Raw genomic sequence first — 12,831 nt, 5'->3', positions numbered from 1 at the left:
TGTGAACTTTGTCACTGTCATTATTTCCCAGTAACCTTTGCGTAGTTTGGGCTTGCCCCCTATTGCAGTCATCAAACTTCCATTTTTGTTCTTGCAGATCAGCCAAATGGCCGACGCCACAGTTGTGGAGCTTGACAGGCATCTGGCAGCAAAGACCAAAGAACTCCTTGGATGAAAGTCAGCAGTCACATATTCTGGTCATCCCTTAGGTGACAAGCTGGTGCCTACCACTCCCCTGTCCATCCATCAGAGGCTCTCACTGCTGTTCCTCCACGGAGGCCCTGCCGACTCACCGAATCTCTTCCTTGCATAGTGTTGTTCTGCTTGGAGTCTTCTGGTGTGACAGCTCAGAGGATGTCTGCTGTGGCAGTGACCTTGACTCTGATGTCACCACAGACTGCTTCCTTGCAGACAGTGATCAGACCCTGGACTAAGTGGGCCTTCACCCTGACTGCTGATGATCAAACTTAAATAAATTGGAAAATAACAACTACAGAGGAGAGACAGAGTGGTGTGGGCGGGAGAGCCCCAGAACCTCTTAAGAAAGCAAGCCAGAGCAGTGTCTGGATTGTCATCCCACATGCTGCCCCACAGGACTGTTCACTGTGGCATCAGCCTCGCCCTCTGGGCAGTCTCTCTGCCTTCTGATCTAGACCCCATGTTGGGCTCACGGGCTCCTTGTATTAAATCTCTTTTTCTCCTCTGTTAGTCTGTATCTTGACAAAAATAACTGGAGAGAATGACACCAACTGGCGCTTGAAGTTGTCCCCGTCTTGGTGTTGAGTAAGTTGGCAGCTGCTCAGCAAAGCTCTGCTTCTCTTTCTGTCACTGCACTCTTGTCCTTGTCAGTGTTGACTTGGTGATGAGCTCCGTTTGCCCGGGGCTTGTCTTCCTGATAGACAGGTGCTTTGTTGTGGCCCATCTTTTTGCATTTCTGTATTTACACGCATCTGTGTATATATGCACACGCGCGAACACACACACACACACACACATACACACACACACACACACACACACACACACACACACACACACACACACACACGCCCATGCTATAGCACTCATGTAGAGGTCAGACAACTCCTGTGAGTCAGTTCTCCTTTCACCATGTGGGACCTGGGGCTAGAACTCAGACTTCAAGGCTTGGCACTCAACACCTTTTTCTGCTAAGCCAGCTCACCTGTTGTAGCATGTAGTTTGTCTTTTTCTCCTCTCCCACAATCATCTTTTTCATTTATTCAATTAATAATAAAACTATCATGAGCTGAGCTATTTTTAGGCGTTATTTGTAATCTTCACAGGAACCTGGACATATATGTCCCACATACACTTAGAAATATGGAAACAGACATGCCTGTGTTAAGGTAATGAATCCTCCCAGACAATGGAGTAGGGAAGTAGTGGGCCTTTTTTTTCTTTTTCTTTTTCTTTTCTCTACGACTCCCAGAGATCCCCGTCTCTGCCTCCCAGAGCTTGGACTAAAGGCGTGCGCCTCTGCATTTGGCTAAGGCATTTTTGTTGTTTGCCATCGGCCTCATGTCACAAGTGTCACAGAGCTAGCAAGAGCAAAGCAGGGGTGAAAAGTTTATCTCGGACTCCAAAGTCTGCTCCTCCCACTGCTGCCGGCGGGGTAAAAACCGTGCTCTTTTCCCACGGTCCTCGCAGAACTCTAAGGTAACAAATGCCTGCAGCTTTCCCACATACCAAGCAGTTCTCCAGGATACCAGCCAGGTGTCCTGCACTCATTCAGTTCTGAGATGTGACTCGCCCTGAAAAGGAGCCCCATTCCTGGTGACAATCGTAAGTTGAGACCACACAAACCTAGCTCCCAGCCCCTCCTGTGATCTGGGTAATTAGCCAGGATGCTGCTCAGGACTTGGGAGGTAGGTTTATTGGCTTCTTAGAAAGTGTGCTGTGAAGGGTGCAGGTGAATAAGAATGGACAAAATGCTGGGAAGTGTGGCTCCACTCTGAGGCACCCTGTGTGGCCACACTCCCAGAAGCCACTGCTGCCTACTGTCTTGTCAGGATCTAGTGGGTGTCAGCAGTTTGTCTGGTGCTGCTGTGTGACCTCTGGCTCTGAGTGTCCCTACGCTGAGCTGAGTTGCCCTCATAGTGCCTCAGGCAGGAAGCTTTGTTCCAGTTCTAGGTGATGTGGCCTGACCAAGTTGGCCTGTGCTAGGTAATGAGCCTCCTGCTGCTTCCTCTGCCCACACTGGTGGGACCGGCTGTGAAACAGCAGTGAGAATTTAAGGTTAGGATTAGGCCAAGGATGGAAGGAGCTGACATCCTGAGATCAATGGGAAGTTAGCCGGGGGAGCAGGGCAGGCCACGCAGAGACTTTGCAGAACTCTAGCTCTATGAATGGCAGAATTCTCACTGCAAATGTGCAGCTCAAAGATGCAGGATTTTTTAATAAACAGAGGAAATGATAAATTATGTTGTAACTCCACTCTAAAGGCATTTGGTTCTTAACAGCCAAATCCTCTGTAGTCTTTAAATAAACAAAACTTACTTGGTGAACAGACGGGGGTGGGGGGGATGAAAGATTTTCAGTACTTGGGTTCCACATGTCAACAATTTTTCTCCTGTGTGTATGTTGGCCAAAGCCATATATCATGATAAATGAATAAAGGAAAGCCCGAGCCCAGGGCAGTGAGACGGCTCAGCAAATGGTTTTCAGCTGATTGCTCTATTTCAGTTGACATTTATCAAAGAAGCTCTGCTGTCCTGTGTGTTAGGGATATGTTGGTGGCAGGGACCAGAAGGTGACTACCTGACTGGGTATGCTGAGGTACCAGTCTTCAGGAGCTTCTCCCATGACAGTCTCTGTCTTAAGAGCTAGCGGGGCATGGAAGTTCCCCCACTAGCAGAATTAACACCTCCTGTGTTCAGTTTAGTGGCTCTCAAAGTGCCATGAAAAACTTGGTTTTAGCCTGCTTAAAAATCTTCCTTTTGGTGTATATGTGTACCGCACAAGTGTGCAGATCTCACAAAAGAAACAAAAATTTAAAAATGAAACTTCTCGGAATTGGGGAGATGGTTTAGGTGGTAAGAGTGCTTGCAGTGTGCATAGGACCTGACTTTGACTCCTCAACACGGAAGTATGTGCACTGGGCAGATGGACAGGTGGACCCCAGACAGACAGGTAGCTCCAGGAGCTCGCTTACCCCTACCTGTCCCAAGAGAAGAGGGGGATGGGATGACTCCTGACGCCCTGTGCACTGGCTTCTGTGTGTGCACACTTGTCGCCATGCACCCGTACACTCACATGTGCCTGCCCCACACACATGAATGTTCACAATAATTTCTCAGAAATCTCTGCTCTTAGCCCCATTTAAAGTGTGAAAAGAGGAGAACTATTGTGTTCATTTTCTGAAGTTTACTTTTCTTACCCGTGAAGCCGCCGTGGCCATCTGTCCATGTGTACACACAGACAGTCCCTTTGCCTGCTGCACTACTGTTACTTATTTGACTATAGTATTTTTTAATAATCCTGTGCATTGGAGGATGTTTTTACTTAGGTTTTTTTTCTTTTTCATGATTAGAAGATCACTGTTCACCAGATTTGCAGCTTATGAGTGTAACCTGACACTCGAGAGGCTGAGGCAAGAGGATCCCCTTGAGTTTGAGGCCAGCCTGGGCTACAATCCCATCTTTTAAAAAGTGGAAGCAGTGGCTCAGCAAGTGAAAGTGCTGGGTTTGATCCTGGGACCGACATGGTGGACGGAGAGAACTGGCTCCCTCAGGTTGTCCTCGGACCTCCATATGTGTGCCTCGATACACATACATATACATACTCACACAATAAATAAATGACAGTTAAATTTTTATTTTAAAAAAGGACCCCTATTCTCAGATGACCTGGTAAATTTCACTCTAAGTCCTGTAGCTACAGACATATTTATTGAATGTCCCCTGTGAACTAGGCAGCATGCTAGACCTTAACATGCATCACTCCACTGACACTTAGTTGATGTAGGTGCTGCTGTTAATTATGTTTGTGTCGCTTGCCCACAGCCATGCAGCCTGGCAAGCACTAGAGGTTTCAAACCCAGGTAGAACTTTGAAGCAGGTCCTTAATCCGTGTGCTGCACTGACGGTTATTCCAAATGTGTGTGGCACATCTGCTTGCATGGACAGTAATGGAAAAGAAGCACCTTGCTGGATAAAGCACCAAGCCATCTCTGATGAAAAGATAGCGTCCTCAGGCCCTGGCCCCATAAATCCACACCCCGGTGTTGGTGACTTTCTAGAACATGTTGGAGAACCTGCGAAATGACAGCCACATGGTCAATCGATACAGTAGTAGTGGCGGCAGCAGGTGCCAGGCTCACTGTGAGCCATTTGGTTTGCAGAATGCATCTGCGTCTTTACCCCTGGGGAGCCACTAAGCCCGATTCCGCTGTTATGAAAGAGACTTGCCATGAAGGCTCATGCTCCTGAAGCCCCCAGCTGATGCTTTCTCGGCTCTGTTTGAGCTCAGCTTCCACGATGCACAGTAAGGAGCAGACTCCGTGTGTGCATCCAGGAAACGGTGTTTAGAAATAGTGTTCTTAAGCCAAGTACGGGGCACACCCTTAATCCCATCACTCGGGAGGCAGAGGCAGGCAGATCTCTCTGAGTGTGAGGCCAGCCTGGTCTACAGAGCAGGCTACGCAGAGAAACTGTCTTGGAAAAAGGAGGAGGAGAAGAAAGAAGTTGTTAGCCTTTTAGTGAGTCTTAGACTGGAGTGGTCGGTCAGCCTTGCTAACAGCATTTCTTCATTTCTGTGCAGTTGCAGCTCTGTCTGGAGTCCAGGCCAATATCACTTCACGTTGTGGATCACCTCTGTGGAGTGTGTGTGTGTGTGTGTGTGTGTGTGTGTGTGTGTGTGTGTGTGTGTGTGTGCGCGCGAGAGAGAGAGAGAGAGAGAGAGAGAGAGAGAGAGAGAGAGAGAGAGAGAGAGAGAGAGCTATACTTTGTGGTGTTTTCATTCTCTCTCTCTCTTCATTTTTAAAAAGCCTTTCAGAGTCCCAGGCTGCGGTGTCTTCCCTTCTAGTGCTGGCCTTTCATTACCCTGAGCTGTCCTGAACCTTGCATCTTTTCTTTGCTTTTAAATTGTGACGAGAAGCACACAGTGTTAAGCATCTTAGCCATTTTTAAGTGCACAGTGGTGTTGAGCATATTTACATTATTGTCTAACCGATCTCCAGGACTCCTCACCTCAAAAGACTGAAACCCTACACCCATCAAACAAACACTGCCTCTGTCCCCACTTCCCACCCTTGGGGCCACTGCTGCCCCTTCTCTGAGTTGGAATTCTCTAGGATCCTCCTGTAGAGACGTACACAGAACCTGTCTGTGACTGGGCTATCGCCCTTAATATCCATGTTACATCATGTGTCAGAATTTTTTGTTTTCAAGGATAAAGACTATTCTTCCATTCATAAGTTATATCCAGTATTTACAACACTCCTTGCGGTTACTTCACGTTGATTGGTAACACTGGTGTGTTTGGAGAATCAGTTTACTCTATAATATTAACACTGAGAGGGAAGACCGGGTTGCTTCTGCTCTGAGGACGGTAAGTGTTGGCTGACTGAGCAGGTGGTCATGGCTGTCCTCTCTCATTCCATTCTGGGCCCCGTCAATCCTTCTGTGCTGTTATGTAAAGTCAACCTGAGGAAAAGGCCCCAAATTTCCCCAAAACCCTTTTACGCCCCACGCCACTGCCTGTAGAATTATACAGACTTCTGCCTCAAGTCTGTCAAGTACAGGCCATGTGCCTCCTCAGGATGTGACTCTCACAACCGCCCTCATACAACCACTGCTCAAGTGGCCTTGGCAGCTCTCCTCAGGTGGCAGGCCGCTGTCCCCTCCCAGCCTGTCCTCCAGCTGTTGGCTTTGCCTGCTGTGGGCTACCTTAATACCTGCCCCAACCAACAGGCAAAACCTAGCGAGACTCCATGGCCCTCTGTTCCACATCCCTCCCCGCACAGTGCATCTGTTCTCTCATCTCGTTCCTTGTGCTTTCTAGACTTGGATTTGCCTCTTTAGAATCTCACACCCTCACACTCAGCGGACCCCTCCCTTCTGTGTATCCTTACCTAAAGGATAGGCACCACCCACCCAGGTGCCATTTTATCCCCCTTCATTCTCTGTCCAGTAAGTCACCTCCTATCACCTCTCTCTTCAAAGTGATTCTCCATTCAAGGCAGATCATCAAGAGGTTCTTACAGGCTCAGCTGTGGAGATGTCCCAAGCAGGCCTCCACGGGGGTCTGAGCATTTGGCTCCACTTGTGAGGCAATTGTGCTTAACCCTGGAGGAGCCTCTTGCAAGTGTCTTACAAGAATCTCTTTCTTTTAGGGTTTGCATCTCTGTCCAGCACCATGTTAGGCGCAGAGCTGGGCTAAAGGAAACATCTGTCCGTTTCCAAGGGTCTGCTAGGCCTTGGAGACAAATGAAGTCCCATTTCCTTCAGCCACCCAGTCTCTAATAATCTTTTGAACTTGTTCCCCCAGGACCTTCAGTCTCATCAGCTAAGCCTGCCACAAGGGCTTCTGGGCTACTCTGGAAGGCACTGTGTAGTGTTCCCAGTGGTGGCATCTACCATACTCCTTCCGGTGCAGGCCCCTTGTGGCTGGCCACTGTAGCGGCAATGCCCATCAGCAGGCTGTGCTTTTCTGCTCCTGGCAATGCCCTCGTTCCTGAGAGAGTGCTCGTTCCGGGGCTTGGGGTACATCTTGCTGGAGATGTCTTTGCCCTGGTTCTATGCTGCCTCTTGACCTCTGCATCTCAAGGCATCCTGGGGGGGACTCCAAGCCTCCGAAGTTTTCCAGTACCATCAACCCAAACTGACTCCTTCTGACTGCCCATGCACAGTGCTGGTCACGGATGTCTTCTTTCCAGGCTCTGGTCTCAATGAAAACAGCTCCCCCACCTCTCCTTCCAGACAGTAAGAGTGGCTGGAATGCCCATTTTGGCAACCTGGAGGCCAGGTTATTATATGAACAAGGACACTAGGACCCCAGGCAGTCTGGTGCCTGACTCCTAGCCAGGCACCCCCACAAGTTAACTGAGAGAGCAGTGGGACTGGAAAGGGTCCTGTGAGGTGCTGAGTGAGTGACCAGCGAGAGCTCCTAGGGCCTGGTCCAGTTTACACTTTCTACTATTAATAAACATCCCTATTTTCCTATGGGTGCCAGGGGGAGGACCCTGTCAGGGACCCTGACCACTTCACCAGACTAAGGCAAAATTAGTAAAATAAAGGTAATATAGCAAATGATCCCATAAAATTACATTCATGCACTTTGTCTAAATTTAATTTAAAGTTTCAGTTAAAGATGACTGTTTCTGGTTCTTTCTCTTGTTTTTGGCGTTAGGCATTCTATTCAATGATAAGTTGATGCATTCTTTTGAAAAAGCCTTTGTGTTTTTTTTTTTTAATAAAAAAATGGAGACTTGCTCACTGATTCCCATTTATTTATTATTTATTTAAAACACATTATTTTGTGTGGGCATGCATGCATGGGCACATATGTGAAGGTCAGAGGACAACTTTCAGGAGTCAGCTCTCCCCTGCCTTGTGGGATCTGGGGACTGAATTCATGTCGTCAGGCTTGGCTCTGGGCGCCTTTGCCAACCCAGCATCTCTCTGGCCTTTATTTCTTTTTAACTTCTGCTGGTTCCCATTTGTTTGTCTATTTTTAACTCTGCAGATGCCCAGATCTCAGCGTCTGGGAGTTGTAGGACCTCACACCCACTCCTGGTGCTAATGTCTCTGAGGTTGACATCCAAGGGACACTGGAGCTGTAACTAAGGAGAAAAGGCTCAGGCGGAGGCGGTTTGACCCATGCGGTATGTCAGGGACCCCGTGGGTGAGTGTGCAGTAGTGGTGAGGCCAGGGCTGGAAACAGGATAATAGTCAATCAGGAGGGTTTAGAGTCGGGCAAAGGAAGAACAGGCGGAGGGGTGGATGAGGGAGGTGAATCAGGGAGGGGGTAGAAAAGAGCGTTGCACACAGGAAGGGGACAGAGATGTGCAGGCAAAGACTTGCACACATGCAAGCCCAGATATTTCCAGGCAGAGACAGGCAGCAAGATGGGAGACAGTGCAGAGTGAGACAGTGAGACAGAGACGTCATGTGTCACTGTGGGAGGCACATACGTAGACACAGGCTGCGACACATGGAGACAGACAGACAGACAGACAGGTGACAGAAGCCTGAAGACAGAGCAGGAGTTTGCTTTTTAAAAGGAAAAGTGGGAGAGAGGGTGGGTGGAGACCTTGGGGCCTTGTGCAGCAGCCGGGGCCCAGGAGGGATGTGGGTGGAGGAAGCTGCATCATCTGGGGCTGGCAGGCTGCAGGACTAGATAAGGCTGCTTGCCAAAGGAAGGCAGGGAAGGAAAGCCTGGGAGGCTGCCCCAGCCCAGAGAACAATGGGTACTTGACTTCAGCAGGTCATTAAAGAGACAATGAGTACAAAGAGCAGCAGAGGCTTCCCCAGGGAGAGCAAAGAAGTGGGATTATTGAGGGCCTGTCCCCATGCTCCCACATGCCCAGTGTACCACAGGAACAGTCCTGGCCTGGGGTTCAAGGCCCCCCTTCCGTTTTTCTATGCTCCTCCCTCTACCTGGAAGATCAGTAGTGATTACCCCTTGTGGGAATGGATAAACACAGTGTAGCTGTAGTCTTGAGCCAGGGTGCTAGGCTTTAGCTAGAATGGAGCTTCTGTGCGCAAGAAGCAGTACAGAAGGCCAGCCTTGTCACACAGACAGTGTCGCTCATAAACCAGAATGTCACACAGAGCAACTCTTCCTGAAACAATTACTGAGGCTCTTTCTCTTTGAGGGGACATTAGAAAATTTAAAAGTAGAGTGGGTTGTGAAGGATGCTTACTAAATTATAATGGTGATTGCCATTGTATGGATACACATATGATGTGTAGATATTTGTGTGTACATATACATGCTGTGAAGACAGGAATGCTTGTTACTGTTTATTCTGGGCTTTGTTTTTTGTTTTAGTTTATTTATTTATCTATTTATTTTTTCAATGGGTGTTCTGGCTGCATGCGTGCCTGTGTATAATGTGTGAGCAGTGCTCATGGAGGCCAGAAGAGGGCATTAGATCCCCTAGGTCTGGATTTACAGAGGGCTGAAAGCCTCCAGGTGAGTGCTGGGAATTGAACCTAGGTCACCTGGCAGAGCAGCCAGTGCCCTTAATGGCTGAACCATGTATCTCTCCAGCTGCAGTTTTGTTTTGTGTTGTCTTATTTTTTGAGTCAGGGTCTCAGTTTTCAAGATATGGTTTCTCTGTGTAACCCTGTCTACCTTGGGACTCGCTCTATAGACCATGTTGGCCCTGAACTCACAGAGATCTGCCTGCCTCTGCCTCCTGAGTGCTGGAATAAAAGGTGTGGGCCACCATGCCTGGTCCCAAGGAATTTAGTTTGTTTGCTTTGAGATAGGGCCCCTCTGTAGTCCAGGCAGCAGCACTCTCCAGCTTTATTTTTCCCATTCATCTTTTTTTATTTTTCATTTATTCATTTGTTTATTATGTGAGTGTGTGCGCATATATGTGCACATGTGGAAGTCAGAAGACAGCCTCTGGAAGTTGGTCCTTTCCTTCCACTATGTGGGTCTTGGGAATTGAGCTCAGGTTGTCGGACTGGCAGCAGCCATGTGCTGAGCCATTGCACTCTCCATCAGCCTAGACTTCAAACAATTTTTTTTTCAGGAAAGGAAAGGAGGGAGGATGGGGGAAAGAGAGAGAGAGGGAAGAGAGAGAATGAATGGAGAGAGAGAGAGAGAGAGAGAGAGAGAGAGAGAGAGAGAGAGAGAGATCTCATAGCTCTTCTTTAAGTCTAACCTAAATGGCTCCACATGCAGGAAATCCCCATTCCCATGATTCCCTGTGGTCTCCCCTTACTTTGCAGCTCTGAGGGCTTTAACAACTTTCCCCTTGTGTCTCCCCCTAAGGTAGCCTCTTGGGAGCAGGGCCTTGTGCGTAGCCAACCTAGGGGCTTTGTCCAGAGGTGTCTGAGCTGGAACCTCATCCTCCTATGATGTTACCAGCAAGGTTCTCATCACATCTCAGGTCCAACACAACCAACTGGGGATTGGGAGGGCATAGACTCTCGAATTCTCCATGGCTCCTGGAATGGGAGTGAGTTCAGGGCAGCTGCTGTAAAGACATTGGGAGGAAAGAGAAGGCACCGGGTACCATGTCCAAGGTACAGTACCATTGTATTTTAGCTAGTTGGTTGTGGCAACATTGCTAACAAGACCTACAGCTTTGGTGTAAACAGATGGTTCCCTCCCAACTGCCTGTTTCCAAATAACCACTCAGAGGCTTAATAAAGGCTCTGCTGATAGCTCAGGTTTGTTACTAGCTAACTCTTATGTGGCAGACCAGCCCCCACATTTATTCACCCCAGGGACTTTTAGGAATGAGGGATAAGAGACTTAGTTAGAAATAGAGGGGAGAGAAACAGAGAAAATGCAGGATAGACTCGAGTGGATCTGGATCCTTATCCACCAGCCCAGAACTTTATTCCAAAGGTCTATTTATAACAATGCCAAGGGGTGGAGCAAAAGACCTCCCCCTTGCTAGATACAGCCAAGTGTAGACCCTTCCAAACACCTGATACTCAGGCCCGTGGTCCAGTCAACCTCTTATGCAGTCCTGCTGGGTACAGACACTAGAAAAACTAGTTGGCTACAACACACTTACACTTAAATTAACCCATATTTCTATTTATGCTTTGCCACATGGTAGTACCTTTGTTAGCATGGCACATTCATCTCCTGCTCCCTCTGCATCTGGCTGGTGACTCCTGACTCCATCCTTCCTCTTCCCATCATTTTAGTTTGGTCACCCTGTCTATACTTCCTGCCTGGCTACTGGCCAATCAGCATTTTATTAAACCAATTTGAGTTTTATTAAGACAATTTGAGTGACAAATCTTTACAGTGTACAAGAGGATCATTCTGTAGCACTTTGGGGTCCATTAAAAGGGCTCAGTGAATAAAAGCATGTACCACCAAGCCTGGAGACTGAGTTCCATCACCTGGACCACATGGTAGAAGGAGAGAACTGGCTCTTGGAAGTTGTCCCCTTACTCTACATGTGTGCTATGGCATGCATACACTCACACATGTACACACATTTATGATCAACCCTCTTGGGACAGCCTTTGCAGTGGGGTGGCCCTCCTCAGAGCCTCCAGGGACTCCCCATGGCCAACTGGGCCCATCTCCATTCCTGCAGAACCTAAGTGCCCCAATCTTTCTCTATTCGACCAGCTCTTCAAAATGCAAACCATGCCCCTCCCTGGTAGAGATTCTGCTGCTCCCAGGCATAAGAAATCCGGCCCCAAGGTTTTAACAGGAAGGACAGGTAAAAAGGCTGCTCGTCTGTCCCCCTTGCTCTGCCCACCCACTCCCCCTTCAGAGACTGCACGTTCTGGGTAGAAGGAACTTAAGGGACCACAGCTGCATGGAGTAGTCATCAGTGACTCTGCTAGATGAGTTAGTGGGGGCAGGAAGACAGAGAATAAAGGAGAAAACTCCAGAGATTAACACACAAAGGCACAGGAAAGGCTGGGAGCGGGTAGTTACCTGAGCATTACTGGCCCAGAGTAGACTTCCTAGTGGCCTGAATTGGGAGTGGTGGGTCCTATGGAAATACTGAGGACCTGCCTCACTGCTCTCCTTTCTTGCCTCCTTGGAACCAGACCACAGAGGGGAAAGGTGCACCAGCAGCTCCCTCCATATCTCTTTCTCATCTCCATCCCCTCCCGCTCCGCTCCTGTGGCCATCCATGGGTTTCTGTGCAGTTCATTGTAAAGGGGCGCCAGAACCTGGGAATCCTGGGACATCATCTGGACTCAGGTCCCAGCCTGATACCTCAGTGCCCACTGACAGCTGTCCTACTGCCCCGGACTGTCCCCCGCCCCGTGACTGATCTGATGTGTTGTAGTCTTTAGTTCTCCTTCTCCCCCACTATGAGCTCTGAGAGGGCTTCTTAACCTTCTTAACCCGCACAGCCTGCTTAGGCCAGAAACGAAGCCTCACACACACTGTCCATAAGGCAAGGATCTGCTGAATGAACAAACAGTTTTAGCGCATTTGGCTGCTGGATGGGATGGGTTTTTCCATTCACCTGGCGCTTCAGCGTCTTGTCCATGCTTGGTAAGTATCCTTGGAGGCAGCTTCCACAGGTTCCAGAGATGAACCAGCCACTACACGGTTGCTGACCTCATAGTCTGATGGAAGAGACCAACATTCACCAAGCAGTCATAAGACAATGCCAAGTGCAGGAAGACAAAGCCTGGAGCTAGAGAAGAGAGGGATTTTGTCAGGGAACACCTCTCTGAGTGGGATGAGTCCAGGCTTCTGAGAGACACCACTCTCTCCTGCGTGGGGTTGATTGGACCAAGGAGCAGCTAGGTGTGGCAGACCCAGATTCTCCAGCCCTTCCCGTTGGAGCAAAGACTCAGGAGGGGGCCTCTGTGCTGTGGGTGCGAGGCGGTGTGCCAGCCTCAAGCTGCTCTTCTCAGCAGCTGTGATTGGGTTCTTTCTGCGTGGCGAGAGGCGGTTGCTTTGTGCACCCAGGCCTCAGCTGATTGTGGCCAGGAGCTTGGCACCCACAGACCACGACCGCCAGGGTTTACCACGCACCCCCAGCGCCCGGGCGGGCCGTGTGCAGCACGCCAGCCCAATCTCGCCTCCTATATTCAGAGTTGATTAGACGCTATTTCTGCCTGGATTTTTCAGAAGGCTCAAGAGCTTTTTTAATCACTACAGTGGCTCATTACGCTTCTGCAGTGACACTCATGTCCT

General features: G+C 49.1%; 1 protein-coding gene across 5 annotated transcripts in view; it reads left to right on the top strand.

Annotated features, from left to right (window-relative positions):
* The window catches only part of Mrrf (mitochondrial ribosome recycling factor), a 60,061-nt gene extending 58,790 nt beyond the window's left edge, over positions 1 to 1,271 (top strand). For all 5 annotated transcript variants that reach the window (XM_042274777.2, XM_015988761.3, XM_006995281.4 and 2 more), the window contains one exon: positions 98 to 1,271. In XM_042274777.2, coding sequence (XP_042130711.1) covers positions 98 to 175 — 78 coding nt within the window. In that variant the 3' untranslated portion in view covers positions 176 to 1,271. The remainder of the gene's footprint in view (positions 1 to 97) is intronic.
* The last annotated feature ends 11,560 nt before the right edge of the window (positions 1,272 to 12,831 follow it).

The sequence above is a fragment of the Peromyscus maniculatus genome, chromosome 4 (genome assembly GCF_049852395.1).
Source record: "Peromyscus maniculatus bairdii isolate BWxNUB_F1_BW_parent chromosome 4, HU_Pman_BW_mat_3.1, whole genome shotgun sequence".
Classification (NCBI taxonomy): Eukaryota; Metazoa; Chordata; class Mammalia; order Rodentia; family Cricetidae; genus Peromyscus; species Peromyscus maniculatus.
This window is presented reverse-complemented; position numbering and strand designations above follow the sequence as displayed.